The sequence below is a fragment of the Dendrobium catenatum genome, unplaced genomic scaffold (assembly GCF_001605985.2).
Source record: "Dendrobium catenatum unplaced genomic scaffold, ASM160598v2 fragScaff_scaffold_1220, whole genome shotgun sequence".
In the NCBI taxonomy this organism is placed as follows: Eukaryota; Viridiplantae; Streptophyta; class Magnoliopsida; order Asparagales; family Orchidaceae; genus Dendrobium; species Dendrobium catenatum.
Genome location: NW_021319682.1, coordinates 6302526 through 6327454, shown reverse-complemented (window position 1 = coordinate 6327454; position 24929 = coordinate 6302526). Strand labels below are relative to the sequence as shown.

Here is a 24929-nt window from a genome sequence, read left to right as displayed (position 1 = left end):
TTTATCCAACTACATGGGGTCGGCAACATTAATCATTATCCTCCATTGTGTATTGTTAGGAGTCAAATTCTCAATTAAATCTAATAAAAATGTAATTTCTAATACTTTCTAACCAAGTCTTTTTAGGTCTACCTCTACCTATCATAAAATAGGTTAAATCTTATCTACTCTCCTAACCAAGTCATCAGAAGACTGACGTTTTATGTGACCAAACCATATAAGGCGACTCTCTCTAATCTTAACTACAAAGGAAACTACTCCAACCTTTTCACGTATATACTCGTTTCGCATAGTCTCTAAAAGTAAAGCTATTCATCCACTTGAGCATCACCATCTCTACAAAACTTCGCTTAATTTTACTTTTTTTTTTAAACCCATAAAGCATTGCAGGTCTCACCACCATGTTATAGAATTTTCCATTAAGTTTGAGGGGTACTTTTCTATCACGCAATAGGCCCAATGCATTCCTCCACTTCAACTATCCAACTTGAATTCTACTAATAACATCCCCATCTATTTCATTATCACTTTAAGCAATAGACCCGAGAAATCTAAAACATGTATTCTTTTTAATGACTTGATCGCTCAAAGTCACAATCCCCAACTATATCTATTACTACTAAAATTATACTCTATGTATTCAGTTTTAGATCCACTCAAACAAAAACTTTAACTCCAAGGTTGACCTCCATAATTCAAGTTTCTGTTTTAGATCCACTCAAACAAAAACTTTAACTCTAAGGTTGACCTCCATAATTCAAGTTTTCCTTCACTCCCTCTCTAGTCTTATAAACAAGAAGAATATCATTAGGAAAAAGCATACACTATGGTACATTCTCTTGCAAATGTCTAGTAAGAACATCCATGACTAAAGCAGAAAAGATATGAACTTAAAGCTGGTCCTTGATGTAATCCAACTTAAATAGTAAAATACTTGATCAAATATCAACTGCATACATATTCTTAATGACTTGAATATAAACATTATTAACTCATTTCTTTTCTAAAACTTTCTAGAGCATTTCTCTTGAAACTTTATCATATGTTTTATCTAAATTAATAAGTATCATATGAAAATCCTCCTCATTTACTCTATACATCTCCATCAAGCTTCTCAATAAATGAATAGCTTTCATTGTAGACCTCGGCATGAATCCAAAATGAATTTGAGAAACATTAGTATCACGCCATAACCTATGCTCAATAACTCTCTCTCATAGTTTTAATGCATGACACATTAACTTAATTCATTTATAATTCACTCTCTTATGCATCACCTTTATTCTTAAAAATATGAACCAACACACTCCTCCTCTCATCTGGCATCTTTTGTCTTAAAAATAATATTAAAAAGTTTCATAAGCAAAGAAATTCCTTTATCTCCTAAACATTTCAACACCTCAATTGGAATAGCATCAGGCCCAACAACTTTTTCACACTTCATTTTTTTTAAGCCTCTCTAACTTCAGTTTTATTAAAACGTCGATAAAAGCAAAAAAAATCTATTAGATAACAAGTAAAACATAATACATAACATTTGCAGCATAGCAAACAAGAAGCATGATAAAGCTAGGCAATTTATAAATGTGGTGCCAAATTTTAAGGAACCATAGTTTGGTATGTTATATACTCACTGAAAGAAAGAACAAAGAATAGAGGGACAGAGGCGTTTAGCAATTCACTTAGAATGATAGCAAAATACAAGTTCTCTCAATAACACAACGAAATGATCCAGCATAGTTGCTTCATTCGGAACATCTATCACAATCCTCATAAGAAATTTGTAATTTTAGCAGACCTGAAATGTCGACAGAGAGCAGACCGAATAAAAGACACTCGAGTAGGATTCATCAAGTGTAATGGTTTGAATGGCCCATCAAAGTCCCACCTGCATTCACCATATTAAGGAGATCACAACCATTAATTATTAGAAATAGACCTATAGAATCATAATTATGTCTAGCAAACAATATTTGGCACTACACACAAAGCCACTGCATCCTAACAAGTACTTTGAGAAATTACAAAACAAGTAGATTTGTAGCCTCAATTGATTTAAAACTTAGCAACTGCTAAGAAAGCTTGTTCCGTAGTTCCCCCATACCACTTAAGATAAAGCTCAGGCAGGTCAGTCTACAAATGTGCTCAAAGAATAAAACAAAAGATAGAATTTGGTTCAATAATTATCTTCCAAGCTTGCACAAGAAACTACTCAACTATTGCTTTATTTTGCCTTCTCCTTTTCTTGGTTGGCACTGACCAAAGAGAGGGCTTGAGAAGTGTTATTGCAAATCATGCGTTCTTTGTGAGCAAAGTAACTCTGGCAACAGAAAAGAGTAATAATGATTTTATCTTATCAAATCAAACTGCAAGACGTACTTCTCATTCCCATTTGCTTTTGTTCCATCTCATAATATTTTTTTCTGTGCTGTGAAATTCCAAAGAAACTCTGCATGAATGGACTAATGTCGTTTAGAAGATGATGCCACTATTTTTAAGGAATTAAGCATGGGCAGCCCCAACTATGATTGGTAGTGGAAAACAGGTAGAGCAAAAATAATTTGGCTCGAAATGGTGCATAATAGAATTCATCTCCTTTTACAGCATTCAATAAAAATGAATGAAAAGTATTCATAAAACCAACAATAAATAGTTGATATAACGCTTATCACGATGATGATGATTTTAGCGGTTGCACCAAAATTCCTACAAATCTTTTGTAAATCCTTATAAACAAAGAAGTCACACTTTATTCATTTTCTACTATTTCAAAAACTTTTCTTCCCTGACTCTAACCTACAATTTTCATTATCCCTTCACAAGATTCTTGATGGGAAAATCAATGCATTGAAGGTTTATCATAGAAGGGGCCATAGATCGATGGCCATGACTGAGACGTTATATTAGTGTTGTATGTGATTTAATTTAGTTTGTGAACTTGTCCTTAATGTTATGTTGTAAGCCCAAGGGCATTTGTGTCTTTTTGTCTTGTCATGTGGTGGAGCCTATATATATGGCTCTCTTTCCCTCTTGTAAGGTAATGATGATTATTTTTGAATGAATTTTGATTTCAGCCATCTTCACATGTGTGAGAGTAATTGTGGAGTAGTTAAGCCTTACAAGAAGGCAAAAGAAGTACCGAACAGCCCATTAAGGTGAGCTCTTGGTTTTCCCTTTGTATTTCTTTCCCTACCCCCCCCCCTTCTTCTTCCTCCCTAATCACCGATCAGCCCCTCTCCCCTTCCCTCTCTCGGCCAACCACCCCTTCCCCTTCCACCGCCCACAGCAAGCCCACCACCACCACCTCCTCATCAAGTCCACAATCCAAAATTTCCAAATCTTAAATTTTGGCCTTTTGGATTCCAATTGGACCCCACTTGTCTCTTTTAGAATTCTGAATTCAGAAGTTACTCCTCTCCTTCTTTTCATTTTCAAAATTAGTTGGGAATTGGAAAAGCCACAACCCCTTCCCTTTCCCTAGGGTTGGCCCACTCTTGGAACTCTTCATGTTAAATAATGGGAAGTTGACCTATTAATTGCAAAGTTTACTTTAACTTTTCTCTTTTCCAAAACTACTTTTCTATTTTCCAATCCCACTCTCTCCCATTCCCCTAAGTCCCACCACTCTAATTAACCTCACACCATTCCTAATCTTCCCCAAATAGCAAAAAAACCATGGCCTCCCTACTTCTTCTAGATTTCGGCAAGCATCTATTCTTCTCTACTTTAAAGCAAGACACCAAGAAGGCACTACGGAGCAACCCTTTGAAGATCAACCGGCCGAGACCACTCCACGTCTGAAGGAAGCTTCTCTGCGACGCAAATAGCTAAATATTTCTACTCTTACTTCATTCACTTAAGTAAATATCTTTGAAGTCCAATTCTCTGTTGCATCCCTATTTTCATGTTAATTTAAATCTACTTGCTTAATAAATCATGGAGTGCATGGTTCTTGTACTAACTAATCTATGTTATTGATTTGATTTAACCTTCTTGAATTCTAGAACTTTGGTTATGATTAATTGCTATTTGTGGATTGCCTTTCTTACTTGTTTTGAAGCTTGCTATACGCATCCCCATGATTAATTTTAAATTCAACTTGTGTTTTATTTCATAATGCAAACTCACATGCTAATCCTACATCAATTCTCCTTAGTGTTTCTACTAAAGTTTGTCATGAAAGTATGAAACCTATATCTACCTTTCAATCCTTATATAAGCCAAATTACACTAACACAACAACCACATATCCTTCTCCTAAAAAACAGACTTCATAGCTCAACCCTCACAATCATAATCTTCTATTTTATAAACATTAGACTTATGCTTTTAATAAATTTAAAATTAATATAAAAAAATAATAGATATAGTTTGCAAAAATAAAGAGCAGTCAGTAACACTTCCGTTGAGAACTATGACAAGTACCAAGCAATTTGAGATGCTCAAAGCAGATTGCATAGGAGGTGATCAAGCCAAAACAAAGGCGTTGTTCATTGTCGACTCATCAGGCACGCCACAAGAGACCAAGAGCGAGGGAGGACTTTCAGTCATGTATTCAATAGCCTTGGTGAATTTAGTGGCTTCGATAAGGTCATATGAGATGATGCCAAGAAACAAGGAACAAAGATTCACTAATTTCTTCTTCTTCTAGTGCTTTTCATATTATCACTGTCCCTATCTTAATATACTTTCTAGATAAGCCCTCATCCCAAAACTATATATATATATATATATATATATGCTTGCATACATAAATGCATGCTTTACAGTAAAACTCTTTTGAATTTGACTAGTCGAGTCAACATGCCCACAGAGAACAAACTTTGGAAATGGTTCTATTTCTGTGGGTTGGTGCTTACCTCCCAATTTCAAGGTAACATAATGAAATCAACTATAGATAAATATAAATAGAAATAGAAAATGATAAATGAGTAATGAGTGAGATATGGATATGTGTGATTATACCTCATGCAGTGCATGTGAAGATGTCTACATAGAATGTATAGATTACTATTTTCATATAAATGAGCATGAACATCACACACATATATTATCTTAAAAAATGTGATATTTATTCAGTTATGCAATCTTATGCTAACCTCATAACTTGATGACATATTACACATCTATTATATTATATACCATACCTCTCTAACTGATTATATTATAGCTGCATGCTTTGTCATTTTTATTTTAATCAGTAGATTTCATCTACTAAATTTATTTCTTGCGAACTCACACATATCCTATGATTTTCAGGTTATAAGTTGTATATTATCTTGAGGAGAATTTCTAGGATTATGTTTCAGGTACATCATTAGAAGATAACTTATTCAATAATAATGTAATTCAGGAATGAGATATTATAGTAATTGAATTTTATTTATGCATTGGTGAATTAATTAGGTGTATTGGATTTGGATCCTCAAATGTCTTATCGGTAGAAAACAATTTTTAAAACCATGCGCATACTTCATTGAAATAAACTCTTAATTTTTAGCTCACCCCCACTTGTCAGAATTTTGTGATCTTCTTTGAGGTCTAATGGGTGGTGTTTGATAACGAGGTGTCAGCATAGGTTTTAATTTTCTAGGCCTGGTCTCGATAGGGATCTTTTGTGAGTAGGAGTTTAACTTCTTAGCAATGGTAGTTTTATTACTGAATTAAATAAATCAATAGATGAGAAATTGGATATTTCTATATATGTATACTTTTGGCGTTGAATTGATGAATATTTGGTTTGATTTTATGTTGTATTTGATTAATTGATCACGCATTGAAGATGTTCATATTGATACAATTTATATATATTATAATTTTTAGAGGATTTAAAATTGAGCATTCATGTAATTGGAGATTTATAAAGTATAACATACAATTTTAATATAATGGAGCTTTTAAATGTCTTGAGGATTTTTTGGAGGACTTAATGGTCATATGCATGGAGGAATGAGATTCAACAACCACAAAAACATCAATCATTTATCTCACTACATGGAATCAACTACATGAATCATTTTTCTCCATTGTTTCTTATTTGGAGTCAAATTCTCATTTAAATCTAACAAAAAATTGAATTAGTATCATGATATTTAATTAATCATATCATTTTTAAGCATTTATTATAAAGATGTGTATTACTCGGGGTTTATATATGATAAGATCGCTAACATGTGTTTCTAATTAATTGTCAAGGAATATGCTCATCCTTAGGAAGTTAAAACATTCAGTTTGTTTTGTCCATGATGACAATTATGAACAATCTCATAACAAAAATATATTGTTTAGAAGGATATAAATATCTAGCATTGTTATAAATTAGTTCATCTACATCAAGGTGGCCAACACGACAACAATGTTAAGAAGCCACATAGCCGACAGGAGACTGCACTTACTGCAAATTCAATGCCATCACAGGCAGTCAAAAATGCCCCTACAGGTTAGGCCGCTCAGGATTGCAGAGCCACCCCCACTGCAAATAGAGGAAGCACTGCGGCTCACTCAAACCACCATGAAGAAGGTATGACCTATACTCACCAATACTTTGCTATAACTCTTTTGTTTATATCAAAGGCCAAACTCATTGACTCCATTCAAAATAAGGAGTAACTCAAGTGCCCGACGCCCATGAAGGTGAGCGCCGACACTAGAGATACCTTCAAGTACTATGCTTTCCATAGTGATCACCAGCTCGAGCCGAGGAATGCATACACCACTATGGATTGGAGGAAGAATTTATAAAAGCATGAAAGTTAAAAGAGTTTGTCCTCCCTAACCTAGGCAGCCGTCCAAGGAAAGCTCCCATGAAAAATCGAGGGAGCAAAACCTTAACTTCCCGCACATTCACATTGTCAAGGCAGTACCAATCATCATAGGTGGAGACAAAGCTGAGTGATCAGCATATGCAACCTCCAAAAGACCTCACATGGGAGAGGTTAACTTAGCTACCACATCATCGATGCCAATAGTTGAGGTATCCCCTATCACTTTCAAACAGATGGACAGACTGACAAGCAAAAATCCCTAAAATGATGATATGGCATTCGTCACATAGTTATCAACAACTAGATCAACAGTATTCTCATTTACACAAGGAGTTTTGTCAACATTATATTTAAATATGTTTTACAAGTAATCTTGCTTGCCTCTCAATGTACTCTAAGGTCCTTTTTATGGCTTTCTCAAGCAAACGCAGGGAAACTGATGGAATGATCGCCCTGCCTATGACCTTAGGCGAGGACGAGTACCAAATACACTGCAATAGCTGATTTCATCATCATGGATGAACCGACAACCTAAAATGAAATTTTTTGGTGACCTCTCCTAAACACTTTCAAAGCTATCATCTCAACTTATCAAGTGGTGGTCAAGTTCTCGACAGGAGGTTGGGAGATCACAGCGGAGGGCAACCTCCTTCAATCACGGGCATGCTACCTAAAAGTTGTGGGGAAAGTGGCAACTTCATCGTAGGAAGTACTGCAACTGAAGGTAGAGTGAGGATCAGCCAAAGAGACCAATGAAGCAATGAAGGAGATATAAGTGATAGAAGTTAGCCAAAAGAGGACCCTAGAAAAATAAGCTTTAGCATTTAGCCCGACACATTGAGGTGAGTTGGTCCAAGCCCTCTAACAACCTCGATGCTTTTGCATGGGCAACAACAGAGATGTCAAGCATTGATATAGAAGTTATATGCCACCGGCTAATCATGATAATCATGAGGAATGAAGCTCAGCCCATCAAATAAAAAATAAGGAAGACCTCGAACTAATAAAACAAGAGAATCGCAAGTTGCTAGAAACCAAAATCATCAAAGAGGTGCAGTACCTTGACTAGATCTCCAATATTGTCATGATCTATATGAGAAATGGTGAAGAATGGTAAGTGTAGAACGTGCATCGATTTTACAAATTTGAACTCAGCATGCCCCAAAGATGAACACTCTCTCCCTAGAATCAACTTGTCGGCATGCCCTAAAGATGAATAGTTAGATTCTCAGTAATGAATTTCCTTTAGGCTATCATCAAATCTAGGGGTGTCAATAATTGACACGATCCAACAACCCGACCCGAACCCGACCCAAAAAATCAGGGTTACGGTCGACCCGTTTAACAAACGGGTCAGGTTCGAGTCTCAACTTTTGACCCATTTAATAAACGCGACGGGTCTGGGTCAACCCAAAAACTAGAAATTGACCAGGGATTGACCCGGTAACCTGGCTCTACGCCTCTGCAGTCTACCCATTTTTAATTTTCCTGTGTGGGACTGGGAGGTAATCCGGAATCGAGGCCCGAGGGATTGGACGTCTCTTTGTCAGAGCCTTGGAGGGATTGGATCGGACGTCGCCTGGCCAGCCGTCCGCGTCAACACATCCACTGCTCGCTAGTCTGTGACCAGCGATTCCGCGGTCTGCACCGGCACTGCCTCAGGCCCTCAGCCCGCCGCTCGTGCTGGCAGATCCTCTGTCTGCCATGCAATGTCCCGTCGCTCAAGTCAGTTTGAGATGGAGACGTCGAGTCCACATGTCTAGTCCATCTGGTTGACGTCGACCCGCCGGCCTCCGTGCAGACTGCAGTATCTCAGGCACTACCTCGCCTGCCTTCGTGCTGCCTAATCAAAGGGGTCAGCGGGTCGGGTCGGGTCAACCCGGCAACCCGTGCGGATCGGGTCCGAGTTTAATTTCCTGACCCATTTACTTAAACGGGTTGGGTTCGAGTTGACCCGTTTACACCAAGGTTAAGTTGGGTTCGACCCGAACCCAACCCGTCCACCTAAATTGACACCCCTAATCAAATCAAAATGCATCCTAATAGCTACGAGAAAACCTCCTTCATCACATATGAGGGTCTCTGTTGCTACAAGGTAATGTCCTTTGGACTGGCAGAAAGGAACAAATGTGGAGGTGCATGTAAATGAGCGAGTGGTGAAAAGCAAGTTACTAGACCAGCATGTCTTGGACCTGAAGGAGAATTTTGCTCAATTAAAAAGGTACAATATGCAAATTAATCCCCTTGAAATGTACTTTTGAAGCGGGTTTAGGAAATTTCCTTGGGTTCCTCCTAGCACCGAAGAGCATTAAAGTAAATCCTTATAAAGCAAGGCGATCCTAGTGACGTCGTTGCAAAAAAAAAAAGAAAGACGTGCAGCAACTCATTGTGCAAGTCGCCAGGTTCAATTGATTCATCTCCAAGTCCGGCAAAAGGTGCTTGCTTTCTTTAAGATTTTGAGGAGTGTGAGGCTCACCTAGGGAGAGGAGTGTAAAACCACCTTTCAACAACTCAGGTTCATCTCTCCTTCCCGCCACTATTTCAAAGCCCAAGACTAAGAGAGGAACAATTGTTATACCATTGAGTCGATAAAGACACTATCAGCTCAATACTCATGTGAAGAACAGATAAAAATAATAGTCAATTTATTATGTCAGCAAGACCTTGGGAGGCACCGAGCAGAGTATCCTATCATGAGGAAATTCGTATGGGAACTCATAAACTCTTCCGGGTGATTGCAACTGCACTTCAAAGCCCATCCAACTACAGCCAACACTCTATCTCAAGGATGCACTTGCCAACTCGAACTAATCCAAAAGATTGATCAAGTTGTCAATAGAACTAAGGAAGTTCTAGATCACCTACACTCTACAAAAACCATCAAAGTCCAAACACTCACAGACTTTCTTGTAAACTTCAACAACTATGATGTTAAGAAAGAAGCGACAAGTGACCAGAATTAAGCCCATATGTTTAACGTGGATAGAACCTCAGGTGAACATTCAGTAAAAGTAGGTATTATACTGAAAAGCCCTCCAAGAATAATAGTCACTCAAGCTGCCAACATCGAGTTCAAAGTCAGCAATAATCAAGCCAAGTATTGTTAAGTTAAAATTTGTCATCATTCATGGTCTGTGTTTGTATGAAAAGTGGAGTTAATTTGTCAATTGATGCAGAAAATCATCATGAGTAAGTTAGATGAAGGAAAAAAATTATACCAGCACCACAATGCTACACCTTTAATGATATTTATGTAATTTTTTTTATTTTGAATTTATGATTAAATCTGATGAAGCATGTGTAACGTAGATTAGGTCTTAAGATCAAATTGAATAAATAAAGTTGTTTCATGCTACTTCGAACATCATTTATGTGTTGATTGGTCACTCACATAGTTAAAAATTAGTTTGAGCTATGACCTTGACAAAAGCATAGTGGAAAAAAAAAGAGAAGTACTAAAAAAATTTCTGGAAAAAAACAGACATGTATTTCAAGAATTTTGGGTTTGTTAAAAGAGATATTTAGCATGGAATAAAGAAGTGATTAACCAAGGTTGACTGTTCATTTATTGAGATTCCAACGAACTCGACAAAGGCGAAATCATTGATGCTCTAATCCACAATCAAATTAAGTAGACCAATCTACGTCACACAACTTCATTAGATAGATCATAAATTTATAATGCATTTCATATTTGAGTATTATACATAACTTTTCTTTTTTTCATCAAATTTAATTCGGTTGAAAGATAAATTTTAGTGATTGAAATATCAGTATTTAGCAAGTCAAACGTAGTAGGTAATTTTCATGGGAATAATAATCCTATCGTTCATCACATTACTGGAACGTCATGTTCACTTACGTAGCACCATGCGTAAAAGCCGACTCAAGTATCAAGCTCTAATTGTAGGATTGTAATTTACTAGTGGGATGTGCGCTACACAGCTAGTCACCTACTCGAACTCATAGCTAATAGAAAGCCACATAAACGGAGAGAATGCGATATGCGATCAAACACTATAGAAGTTTCTCTTCAAGGCGAAGGCGGATATCAGCAAGTTTGAGTATTTCAAAATAACATATATTCCTAGAAAATCGAATCAACTTGCCTCTACTATCAAAGCAGGGAAACCCAAATGGGCAACCTGCCCTAAAGATCTCGCAACCTTCCATTCACGAGGATGAAGTCGTGCACCTATACGTGGAATGCCCGGCTAGTTGGATAGATTCATATCTAGAGTTAATGACGATAGAAAAAGTAACTACCAAGTTCACAGACCCGGGGCAATTTAAAATCAAATCTAAGCAATGCATCATGATCGTGAGCAAATTCTTTAGGAGATCAGCAACCACCCTCAACTTGTGATGCATAATACATGGCAAGAAGGAGAAGATGCTTAAGGAAATATATTCATACAATTGTAGGAGTCATTCAAAAGGAATAACACTCAACACTGAATGCTCGACAGGGTTACTTCTAGCTGAACCTTCGAAAGGATGCCAAAGAGCTATCAAGAAGATGCTCGTAATGCCAACAGTTCTCTACCATGCAATTACATACCTCTCATAAGCTCCAACACATCAATAGCCTATGGTCATTCTCCATTTAGGGAATAGATATATTCGGACCCCACCGTCGAGTGGACAAATGAAGTTCATCCAAGTTATGATTAAAAACTTCACCAAATGAATAGAGGTCAAAGCCCGAACCAAGACTACCAAAAGGCATTCACCTCAAATTCGCATCCATTCACCACCAGCAAACTAAGGACAACTTAAAGCCACGAACGAACAAATATTAAATCTTCTAAGGAAGAAAGTGGATGTAGCAAAGGCCAAGTGAGTGAAAACACTTCCCTAGTCAACATTACCAGCGGTCACTACCCTCACCACCACCACAGCTTATTAGTCACTACTACTCCTCATTGCCCGCCAGCCACAGACCATTGATAACCATCATCGTTGGGCTTTATAAAGCATTCATTTTACTTCAAGCCAAATAAAAAACTAAACATATGAAAGTTCAACGCTTAAAATACATTAATTATTGTTATGTTCATTGTTCCATTATAGTCAAGTCATACCTGTTAACGGCGAATGGCACATCATGGCGCAAAGATCCCTTTAGAGCCATGGCGCATAGCGCACGGCGCAACGCGCGCCATTTTGAATATGACGCAAACTATATAAGAATTATAAAATAATAAGCATGAATATGAAATAATATTGTCCAACATGACGCAAACTTTACATTTCACAACAATATCGTCAAAGAGACAAGAATTCACATTTAAAGTCCTCACCCCTTCCTCCTCTCCTATAGAGTCCAATGTCTCCCAATAAAAGCATGCACTCATGAAGAAAACTTATACAAAGCATGCACTTATGAAGAATCATGCTAACACTAACAACTATTACTAAAGATGATGAATACAACAATATGCCAGGCTATCGGGGGTTCAAGGGGGAGCTGCCCCCTTGTGAGGTTCGCGGGGTCAAAGGGCAGCGCCCTTGAGGGGGTTTCCAGGGGCAGCGCCCTCAGAACAAATTTTATTTGTAAGAGTAATTTTGAAGTTATGCTTATTTTTAAAGTTCGTAAGTCGTTTGTATGGAAAGATACCTAGCGGTACCAAGCATGTACATAGTGGTACCGAGCATGTACCTAGCGGTACCGAGCATGTACCTAGCGGTACTGAGCCTTTTTTTGTATTTTAAGAGGTGGATGTCACATTTAAACAATTTGGCGCACTATTTTGTGTCGTGTGTCATGCGCCATGGCTCACATATGGCTCAAATAATGCGCGCTATTTTAAACACATGCACCTTGCCATGAACATGGAACCGTAGGTGCGTCTCGCCGCACTATGCTTGTTGACCCCTATACATTCAACCACGCAAAAAGGATATAAACTGGTGAATAAAGCAATATGCGCCTTAGTACAGCATATTACTTAAAGGGTTCAAATGACCTCCAATTGGCAAACGGATAATGGCATTGCGATCAGGACACTGAACTCTGCTGGGTCGAGGCCCCTCGCAATTGAATCGGATGAGATCAGTCAAAAGGGACAACCAACACCCGAAAATAAAGCGCGAGACTGATCAAACGATCCCGGATCGACGAACAGACTTCACCGTTACATCCGGAATGTTGTCAACCAACGAAAACTGCATTATGTTTATTCAATTTGGTGTATCTAGAATGGTGGCACGAATCCCAATGTAATATAAAGATGCGCATATCGAAGAAATTTGCCTCTACGGAGACGACAAGGCGTCCGATCGACAAACAGATGGCACCGTTGCGTCCGGAATGTCGTCGCCATTAAGAGTCTACATTTTATTTAATAAATTTGGATCGTCTGAGATAGTGGCGAATTTTTAAGCAATTCAAATATAATATAAAGACCTGCGTTATGACGGAAACAAGGCCTCGAAGACGCTCGAACAACGTCCGATCGACAAATGGACAGCACCATTGTGTCCGGAACGTCGTCGACATTCAGAATATACATTTTGTTTAATAAATTTGGATCATCTAAGGTGGTGGTGAATTTCTAGGCGATGCAAATATAATATAAAGGCCTGCGTTACGATCGAAACGAGGCCTCGAAGATGCTCGGACGACGTCCGATCGACAAACGGACAGCGCCATTGTGTCCGGAAAGTCGTCGACATTCAGAATATACATTTTATTTAATAAATTTGGATCAATTGAGGTAGTGGAATAAATCCCAGGGCGATCCAAATATGATGCGAAGGCTCGCATATTGCGGAAATTGCCTCTACGGAGACGACATAATGTCCGATTGCAAAACGGATTACGTCGTTGCGTCCGGAACGTCGTCGACATTAAGAGACTACATTTTATTTGATAGATTTGGATCGTTTGATGTGATGTCGTAAATTTCAAAGGCGATCCAAATATAATACAAAAGCACGCATTACGAGGGAATTAAGCCTCGTCGCCGCCCAAACGACGTCCGATCGCACAACGGACTGCGCCGTTGCGACCGGGACATTAGCAATACCCTAAATGCACTACTAATTTGTCTAATATTTATGTTCGATAAATTCGACATGCTAAACGAGGTGATTATACACATTTCAAGGTGAAATGCACGCGAATCAAGGCATTTCCTTTTGAATTCATCACACGATTGAAATTTCATATTAATAATAATATTGATGATAATATATTATTATTAATGTTAATATTAATTAAAAAGAAATAAAATCAAAGTCAAAATCAAATAAAATATCAAATCTCATTTACCTCAAACCTCGTATCTCTGTATTTGCTCTGTCCAAAATCCCTCAAATCCCGTTGAAATGAATCTCGTAAATCACGGCCTCGACACTGTCTCGTTTTGAACAAAAGCTTGGCATTAAAAGAAAAATGAAGGCAGAGCGTGCTTTTCTTCTTCCAGGAGATCTAAAACTCTTCTTCTCAAATCCTCCCACGGTTCAATCCTCCCGCCTCCCTCACAACAGCCTCATCCCTCCGGTTTGTCCGTCCAACCCTGCTCTCAGCCTCGATCCAACCTCACGACTACAGCTATCCCAACCTTTACACGAGCAGACCCCAGCAACTGCTATCTCTCCAATCCTTTCCTCGCCGCCATTGGGGTTCACGGCAGCAGTTGTCCGATCAATGGAAGCTCCAGGGCCTTCCATTTTCATCGCTGCTCTTTTATTTTACCCAACAAGTGTAATGATTCCTATGGCATCATCAGCACCGTCAGTCTATCCAGTCCAGTGAGGATGGAGGTCACGTGACGGAGTTCATGGTTGAGCCGCTATTAGCTTTCTTCTTTGGCTGGCAGAGAAGGCATGGGAACCAAGGAGTTGGATGTGAAACTTCTGGTCTGAAAATCAAACAAGTTCGTAATCATGAAGAAGTTAAAGCTCTATTCAAGCAAGTATAGGGTGAAGTTCCCAGGCTCTCCTATATTCATTATGAGGGTGTCATCTCAGAACCGACATTTGGAAGTTCAGTTACTGTGTGATCAGCATGGTAACATTACTGCTCTTCATAGTAGTGATTGCAGTGTTCAGCAAATGCATCGAAAGATTATTGAGGAGGATCCAATCATCATAGCTCCTGTTGAAACCGTGAAGCATCTGGTGACCTCAGCAAGGAAACTTTGGATGAGGGATCAAATGAAAAGAAGCCTACATACTACCGACTCTCAAGCAGCAGGATGTGACCCATCTAGCAGATGCATTGACAAGAAGACCAAATTGGTTGCTTGTCTGAGGATACCAGGAACAGATACGCAAGCTCTTGCTTGTCATTCAGAACAAAAGAAAAGGATATCTTGATATAAAAATCATTGCCTCTTTTATAAATGTGGAGCAAACAAATATGCAAATCAAAGCAAGAGAAGACAAAGAGATGGAAGAGCTGTAGATAAGAATGCCGAGGAAGTACACTTCTCAAATTAGACTTTATATCCTCTTGCATGCACTTTAGCTCACTATAAGTCAAGGCATCAAATCCTCCAGCCAACTCTTTTCTTAATTATTCTATGGCCAAATATCTGTATCACTCTTTTTGACAAAGAGAGAACCTTCACTTCCCCACCTTTCCCTACTATTAATCTTCTTTATTATTAGCAAAAAAAAATACAGAGAAAAGAGTTTGAGAAAATTGAGAAGGGATTGAAGAAGTATGCTGGAATGAGGAAATTGAGAAGTTTTTTTATTTCTACTTCTTATTTGATTGGTCAAAAAAATATATATTCGCCTCAATTTCCGTGCCCTCTTACCTTGATGTGCGTGCCGAGCTGGAAAACTGCCCATACACGTTTTTCTCTAGCATGGTGGGAAGGGAACCCGGCGCGACATCTACTACGACGAGGTAAGTGAGGGACCCCTCGGCTCCAAAAATCCTGTTCTCGATGTGTGTGTCGAGCCGGCAAACCGCCTATACACGCTTTTCTCTAGCGTGATGGGGTGGGAATCCGGTGCGGCGCCTACGACGAGACCGGGATATTCATAATTACCCGCTCGCGGGGAAACAACTACTTCTCTTTTGCAACAGGTACCGAAGACCCATACATGCCTTTCTCTGGCGTGGTGGGGGAGCGACGATTACACGGCCGCGGTGTCCTCATACGAGGGCACCTACCGTACACGCTTTTCTCTAGTGTGGCGGGAGGTCCAGTTTTCCGTAGTTTTCCCCTAAACGGGGGAGACGCCGGAAAGCTGCCGAAATTTCGGATGAATATATGACTGCACTCGGACCTGTTTGGACTCAAAAGAATAAGAATTTGAACTCAAATGAACATGACCAGCGGACTTGAGCATGAATTGCAATGACTTGTATTTGGACACTAATCAAATGATTAAGCAAAACTTGAACTAAATAAAATAAATTCAAACTTGAACCGGAATTGAATATCAAGTGAGCATAATTTTAACTTAAGCAAAGATCTGAATTGAACACAAGGGACATGTGAACTTGAACACTTGGACTTGATTTGGACCAAATGATTTTAACTTGAACTCCAACTTGAATTGAGTATTAAGTGTATGTGGCTTGGGCAATTTGGACTCAAATTCACGTGGAATTTGGACTTGAATGTGACATAGTGCATACATATTGGACTTGCAAATGAGATGAACAAGAGCTTGAATTCAAGCTGGACTACAGGGAACCATGCACTGAAGTGGAAAATGCACAATTTTAAATTAAAATACAAATCCACTGGACTTCTAAGTGATAAATGCATAACCATAATAAAACTACGAATGATAAATGATTTTGGTGATCCAAATGAACGTTTGTGGAGCCAAAGACTTATAAAATATCATTTACTTAATAACATCATTGGAATATTTCAGAGTTGTTATTTCAATTTGAATGTAAATGCTAACTAAAGAATATCATTCATTCAAAGCTCTTGTAAGTAAGCAAGGATCCATGCATACATTCATTCCAAAATTCGCCATGACTTTTGAACAATGGCTATTAACTTGAAAGAGTCATTTCAATTGAGATGAAGATGTTAATGAATGGGGATATCAAATTCATTACAAATCAAATGTAACAGCAAATAACTTGCAAGTATAACTTGTTTGCAAGAGATGGGAAGATTGCAAAGAATATGTTTGATCACAAAGCCATGGCACGAGCCCTTCGGGACATGATAATGAACTCGCAACATTGGATTTAACTCATCCTCAGGCAATGATCAATATGAGCATGTGCAGTTTGATCACAAGTGAAGATAAACAAACTTTGTAAACTATACGAAGGCAACACTAATGGATTATTATGTATGTATCTATCGTCCAAACAAGCACATTACTCTCCTATAGTTGAAGATGGAGAATGGGCTGCAGATGCAAGTTCCTATGAGCTATTACAAAAGCTTATCATATATACAACACATTGTTTATAAGTACATACAGAACAAATGCAGCAAATGTGACAGTACCTTGTGAATAACAAATGAACACACTCAAGCAAGAAAGTTGAAGCTGATGATAATTTTCCATGGCAGCCATGTAGAAGGATGCAGTAATCCCTACACTTCACTAACCAACAATTTCAAATAATGAAGGTTGAAAGGTTTCTTATTAATGGTGGATAATCAATAGCATGCTCAATCAACTGTCTAGAAGGGAGGACACTAAGAAGTATGCAATAATCGTGATGATGAGTCCACCATCATATGCAACGAATATGGCAAGAGTACAAGCAGACAGAACGCGTGTACGAATTTCTAAATAGAACATTGCATTCAAATGGTGGTCACAAACACAACTGAGCAGCGTTAAACATCTCAAGATGCCCCCTGCACACGCATCGTAGTTTATATACACATAGGTACACTAAAAGGGGTAAAAGCAATCATAAAATCCGCATGGGCCCCGGCAAGTGTGTTATTGGTACACGCATGACATCTAGGAATGCTACACGGGTCAATAAAGTTGAACCCGATACTCCTAAGCAGGTAAATAAGAGTCGACAAGGTTCAATAGATAATTACAAAATGCCTCCCAAACACCCGCATGGGCCCCGGCGAATGTGTTATTTGTACACACATGACGTCTAGGGATGTTGCGCTGGTCAATAAAGTTGAACCAAATCCTCCTAAGCAGGTAAATAGGAGTCGACAATGTTCAACATATAATTACAAAACGCCCCCCAAACACCCGCATGGGCCCCGGCGAGCATGTTGTATAAATACATGGGGCGTCTAGGGATGCTGCGCGGGTCAATAAGTGAATTCAAGTTCGATCCCGATCGTCCTGTGCAAGCCAGTGGGAGTTGACAGGCTCAAACCCTTAAATAAATATCTGATCGTGAGGTCAACTGAGATATTTATTTTGTACATTCATATTAGGCCTTCAAGGCCTATAATCAAAAGAATTCACTAACAAAGACATGAAGCCTACGAAACCCGATCCCCTATCGGTAAGTTGATAGGGTCGACAAGGTTCAAGCTACAAATAGAAATGACCCCATACACCCCGATTATGGCCGTGTTGAATGTTTATCTCAACCGGAGGGGTTCACAATTTTCAAGCTACACCCAAATATTCCAAACATCCAAAACTCTACAAAGTCCAAATACCCATAAAAATCCAAAACTCCAGAAAATCCCAAAATTAAAATATTTAAAATCAAAATCCAATCATCAAACACTTACAGCAAAATATATCCACCCTCCGTAATAGTTTGATGAGGTGTACAAATTAAAATTTACTTAAGCTCACATAGAGCTAAATGCCTTGTCGAAAATATCACTAGGATCCATTCTCAAACAATCTCCTGCCAGTAAGGACGTGGTACGTGTCCTCTGACCGGCGGTTCGCAGCCAAATGTCACCACAGGATAAACGGTTATGACCCGGGGCCCTCTGAACCGAGTGGTTTTGCCGCCAAATGGCACCACGAAATACCGGTTATGGCCAGCGCCAATACGTTACTTATTGGCATTAAATTCTTGAGATATGAATCAATAGGATATAATCGATATGGCACAAAGCCCTCTGTTAGCTAAGGTGGATTCAAATTTGTCCCCTTATACAAACATTCACCTCAAGTCTACAAAGTTCCCTTGGACGAAGCAACCCATGGCTGCCGATAATGATCCTTCTGTAATGTTGGGTCGACTACCTCCTCTGACTAAGTAGACTAGGGATCACGATGACCCGGGACGACGAAACCATGGGATCTTGATCGGGTCTATCATCCATTCCCCCACCATCCGCTTTAAGTGCACGATAGTGAAATCTCTATTTTAAATATGAAATCTCCAAATTTTCCAATCATCAAATCTTCAAACTCTACAATTTTCAACCATTCCAAATATCCATTGCTACTACTATATGCCAGATACCACGTATTTCTATGTATCTGATTGAAGACTAGCCTTAATCAAAAGTTCTCTCTCGTTATCGGGAGGGGTAATTAACTATAGGGGCTTATGCCTATAGGAAACAAAAACTCAGATCATAAAGTCCTCGCAAAATGAGGACGAAATCCCTGGGTAGTGTCTTATCTACAAATCCATCTGCCTTCTAAAATTTATCCCGGAACTTAGTTCGTTAAAACTCCCCCGCCGAAAAGAAAAGCAACAATCAGCGCGGCGGGGAGGCTGGGGCCGAATTTTCGGAGCCTACAATGCTCCATGGTGCACGCTATTTTGCGCCATTACAACTATGAGTCAAGTTCAACGCTTTGAATTTTTTTATTATTTTTAAGTGAATGCTACTGTAGTCACAATATAATTCAACTCGATCTCAGGGTCGAACTTGTCACCAAATATTAATATCTCATAGTACTTGGGAGATTGGAATAGGATATGAGCCCATCCTTATTCTACTTGAACTCAATTATTAGTTCGTCAATTTATACATTTGCGTACTCATTCATTAACTGCATAACCTCCTTAATGAATGCCTTCTTCTCCAGCTCCCCTAGTGAGTAGTCTCCTTCCTAGCTAGCTTGGCTTTCAATGCTTCGATCTCCATTGCAATTCGGTGAGTGGAGCCCTAATTCTTGAGAAGTGACTCCAATGATGAGTAGCCCTTCCTCAAGGTAGCAACCTTCGCCATAGTCGTCGATGACTACGGGCCTAGGCAAAAATTGTTCACCCATTATAGCAAATCCTCCTTGGGGGTGGCGGGAGTTGACTCTCCTTTAAAGAAAGCGACTTCCTTTGGATACTCCAGCTATGGCGGGAGTTGACTCTCCTTTAGCACTTGCCCTCTGCAAAGTCCTAGGCCTTTCACTGAGAGTGCCTTGAATGTTGAGGATCTTCTCCATCAAACTAATATACTCAACTAGGCTTTCCAAAGTGGGTGGTCCATGGGCACAAATCCCGTAGCTAGTAGGGCATGAGACTCCTAGAGTCACCAAGGGATAGGCTGTAAAAGGTTCATGAGCTAAAGGCAATGGCACAATCTCTTCAATGTCCTCGCCTCTTAAACTTCAAAAGTAGCCTAAACCAATACCTCGATCTCTACTGAAGATGGCATTTGTTGTTTCGAAGTACTCACTACTAGGGGAAGCATTCTCATATACAACCGGAGTGCCCACTGCATTAAAGCTAAAGCAAGAAACCCACTCGGCAAGTGTCCTAATAACTTGCTCATAGTTAGGCAAACCCTTGTCTTTCTTGTTAACAACAATGCCCTACCTCCAAACATAATTCTTTCTAAGTTTTGAAGATATTTCTCCATACCAAAATCGGCCAACAGTGAGCTTAACCATTACAAGAGTAAGTACTATCTCAACAAAGTCCACTTAAGTGACCATGCCCACAGTTAAACACTTAGTGGGAGGTCACCTCACTCGCCTCATAGTCAAATGGAAGTCATCTGAACTTAAGGACAGCACTACATTCCATAGATTCCCTTCAGTCAATGGCACATTATTCACCTCCACCCTCTCTGCCTCCTTGGGCATAAGCGCTACAGGTCAACTCAACCCTAGGCCAACAAGCACATTGGCCTCCATGGCCATCGCCTCTTTTCCACTCATAAACAAGCTAGATTTCTTCTCCTTGACTCCTATAGCTTACACCGACAAATAACAACCCTTTTTAACCTCTTGAGGCTTGACTCGACCAATTTATTAAGATCTAAGTATACCATTTTGAGTGAGCCAGACACAATTACAAGAGGTTGGAGAAGAGAATGTAGCAGCATCGCAACCCTTAAGCAACTACTTATAGGTAAAGAGTGTGTAGGGTCAAATAAAAGTCATAATAAAGAATATGCACACTACCCAAGATCACAATATTTTTTACCATTTTGTGAGAGTAATAAATGCTCAATTTTAATTCACTTGTCCTTTCAAAACTCGCATTTCAAAGTGTGAAGTAAATCAGAGAACTAAATGTCTACTCGTACAAGCTTATGTAGATATTTTATATGTACTCAATAGGTTCCCACTAAGAAGCTCAGACCCATGATTAAATCTCCCAGAATGAGCACTCGCCATGAGGGAAAATGGCCGCCCAACAAGCTAGCCAACATTAACAGCTAATTCAATTTTTCCTGAACCTTAGGTGTCATTCATCTCGCCAATAATTGTTCATCAACCATCATCTTTTACGATCAAGGCCGCCCGGCTACTACTGATATCCATAACCTAACTACATGAAATACACACACCTTAAAGGCTGCAACTATGAATTCTCGGGTTAAGGTAGCCCTCATGATCATTTCAATCCAGAAGGATTCATCATTTTGCTTCCAAGAGTCTAAATAATGTCTCAATGGCATGCCACCACTTATCAATCCTCACAAACTCGCACTATACACTTGACCCAAAGAACTCGACCAAGACACTTATCCATGAAGACTTGCACAAAATAGTCACCCCAAAACCAAGGGCCGCACAATAAGAAAATATTAACATGCAAGTCAATCAGTTAGGCCACGTATTTATGACAGCCTATAATAAGAAACATCGTACATAGTACTTTTTACCATCTTTATCTTTTTTACGTATATTTTTTCCTATAGTTCCGGAATCCCTATAAAGACAAGGTGGAGAGACATCTTTAAGATCTTTTTGAATCATTTACTATTATGGAACTTTTTTTCTTTCTAGATTCTGTATTGCTTACTTACAAAAAAATATAAAACTCTTATTCACCATACTCACTCAAGCCCTACTCAACTCTCAAGCTCTCACATAGAGATTACCTATCAGTAAGGTGGGGTATAATCCGCCGATAAATTCGAATCCAACAAGAATGTACAAGTATACATTTGTGCCTTATCTTACGAATAAAAAATATTTTACTAATCAATTGCATAATTTTAAATCTTGCTAAAAATTTTACTTATTAGGCTAATATTGTGCTATTAGCATGATTAAACTAAGAAACCCCTCCTCTCTAATCTCTCCAAACTTAAGGCCATGTCTCAGCCGCTAAGAGATATACTACGTTAACAGGCATGTAGGCTAACAAAGTACCTAAACTTGCAACAACCACTCATAATCATGCTTCAGCCATGATTACTGATTCTATAAATCTAAGAATCTCATTAAAAATAGCACTTCACCCTAGGATCTTATGCAGATCACAACCATTGATTCTTTAAACATCTTTTAACGGCTATAATACAATGAATTAAAACAATGCAATCTAAGACAGGCACTCCAGAAACCCTGCTGCGAAATATAATGAGAACAGAGATAGGTTCAGAAATATAATACCAGGTCTCAGCAATGGCTGCAAATTTAGCTACCTCGGCATCGTTTGAAGAGGAGCGGAGGTGCGGAACATTCGAAACACCTCCGTCGCCTACGGTGACCCTCGCATTCGTCACCTCCTTTGAGTTCTGAATTGGAGCTGACGTAATTGCCGAATTAGATTTATATCTAAGATGGGTTAATGGGAGGAAAATCGAGGAGACCGCGTATCCGAGAGGTAAACGACCAGAGTATATGCCGCAAAGGCGAAGGCGAGCCCCGGTTCGAAATAGATACTGGCAGACACGTAGCGATGCGCCGGCCATGTCTTATTAGGTTTGTAGAAGCAAAGAGGAACACTGTGACTCTTGTAGACGACAGGTACAAAAAAATTTTAACTTGACCTAGACGCGGTAGTGTACTGAGTCGTTGTTGATACGGAAGTTTGGATCGGGTCGGGGCAACCTTGATCTACCTGATCTGAATCTGATCTGGATCGCGTTTGGATCGAATCATTAATTGATCGGCCAAACTGCATCTGATGCCGTGAATTTAGGTTTATGTATATTCACATATGTCTTCTCAGATGTCCCTTAAATATTTCGAAGTTTCAACAGAAGAATTTAGCATTTGCATATGCTAATAATGAAGAATTGGCTATGAATGAAGTCTCCTCTCCTGGAAGTACCTGCTAGAAAAAGGCCTTAGACTCAAGTTGACCAAGCAACTGAAGAAGCTCACTCTTCATAGAAATCCTTGGAATTTGCACAAATCCATTTGCCTCTCCTATGATGGTCATCCTTCACCAAGACTCTCACCAACATACTTCACCAAGACTCACCAACATACGAGCCAGCAACCCATCAATGATACTCTTCGATCTACTCACAAGAAAAATTCATCCCTTAAAGATGCAAATACGCTCCCCCACACTCAATCAACTATGAGCTCGCAATCATCATAGCTCAAGTGGACTTGTCCTTCACATTCACCCGAGAATCGAGCCTAGGAGGTTGCCAACACGACCAGAGGACGCATTACCACTGATTTGTCCAACACAATTCATATTGAGGACTTGCTTTTCTCAACTTGCCAACAAACACTTGTCAAAAGGAGCTCACCCAAAATCAAATGCTGGGCCAAGTGAGAAGAACACCACAAACCATGCATCAGATCGTGACATGTGTCATCAGTAGTCCACACTAGGTCACATTTATTATTATACATTTTATCTCTTTGTGTAACATTTCTTCTTACCATTAGATCTATATAAATAAAGGGAAAAGAAGTTTATTTAGATCTTTTAAAGCCTTATTGATCTAGTGTAGCAATTTCTTTTATATTTATTTAGGCTTTTTCCAAGATTTATTTGAATCCCCTCCTTTCTTCTTCACACTCACCCTAGGCTCTGAAGTTCATGTCTCTTGAGATTTCTTCTTACTCAGCTTATATATCATTCACAGAAAAATTTGGTTCTCCATACTCAAAAGGTGTGGTGAGCGTGTCGCAATTAAAAGGTATTAACAAGTCGATGAACAATTGAGCACAAGCCATCATTGAACATGAATTTCCCCAACTACAACACTCATCATTATCTCATAAAGATGGAGAAAATACTCACCAAGATGTTCCAAGATGCATTAGTGAGGTTATCGAGGCACTTGATAAGAGAAACCAAACTTGAGGAGTTTTCTGACACAGAATTGATCTCAATGCCCAATGTCAATCCCACTCGTATTATCATAGTGACGATGAATATAACCAACCTCCCTAGTGGGCAAGTAGTGCAAAGCTCTAATTAAAATTTTTCTTTTCTAGAGAAATAACTAAGGCGAGGCCACCTCCAAAATTCAGGATGCCCAACCTAGAGTCATATAGGGAAAGGATTGACCTAGTTGATCATGTTGTTAACTACAAATCAATGAGGTTGTTGCTCAATAATAACAATGCTTTGAAGTGTCTACTACTCTTCACAACCCTAATCAGTCGACACTTAGGTGGTTCACTCACTTGCCAATGAGAGTGATCACCTCATTCCCAAAATTTAGAAGGATGTTTGTCACTTAGTTTATGAGTTCCCAAAGCCTCTAAAGAACTTACAAATCCATTTTAAGATGCACCATGAACTATGTAAGTCACTTTGTAATTTATTTGTAAGTGTTTAGAGGGAGATACTTAATGTGAAGGACCTATAGTTAGCTATCACTCAAGCTGCACTAACATAACTATTATCAGAAGGTTCATTTTGTTATGCACTAGGCTAACAACATCCAAAGTGATTGGTTGAATTACTCGAGCTCGCCAATAATCATGTAAACACTGAGGAGTATACTTAAGTGGTTGAGACCTCCCCATCCACTCGCCACAAAAGAGCTTATTGGTAAGTAGGATTGTCTCTAAGGTGAGGACCATGAGAGGAGTAACCCAGGGAATCTTAGAGCTGTTAGAAGGCCTATAATGCCATGTGATTGATGTTTCCTAAGTATTAGAGAGTGCCTC

At 39.1% G+C, this 24929-nt stretch overlaps 1 protein-coding gene across 2 annotated transcripts in view; it reads right to left on the bottom strand.

The window, feature by feature from the left end:
• LOC110099596 (ubiquinone biosynthesis O-methyltransferase, mitochondrial) overlaps positions 1 to 23000 on the bottom strand; it is an 86066-nt gene extending 63066 nt beyond the window's left edge. The window contains exons 1-2 of one of the 2 annotated variants that reach the window (XM_028699217.1): positions 22455 to 23000; positions 1799 to 1888 (exon numbers count right to left, since the gene is read on the bottom strand). In XM_028699217.1, the coding sequence (XP_028555050.1) occupies positions 1799 to 1888; positions 22455 to 22756 (392 nt within the window). In that variant the 5' untranslated portion in view covers positions 22757 to 23000. The remainder of the gene's footprint in view (positions 1 to 1798; positions 1889 to 22454) is intronic. The other variant, XM_028699216.1, reaches the window with a different exon arrangement.
• Between the last annotated feature and the right edge of the window lie 1929 nt (positions 23001 to 24929).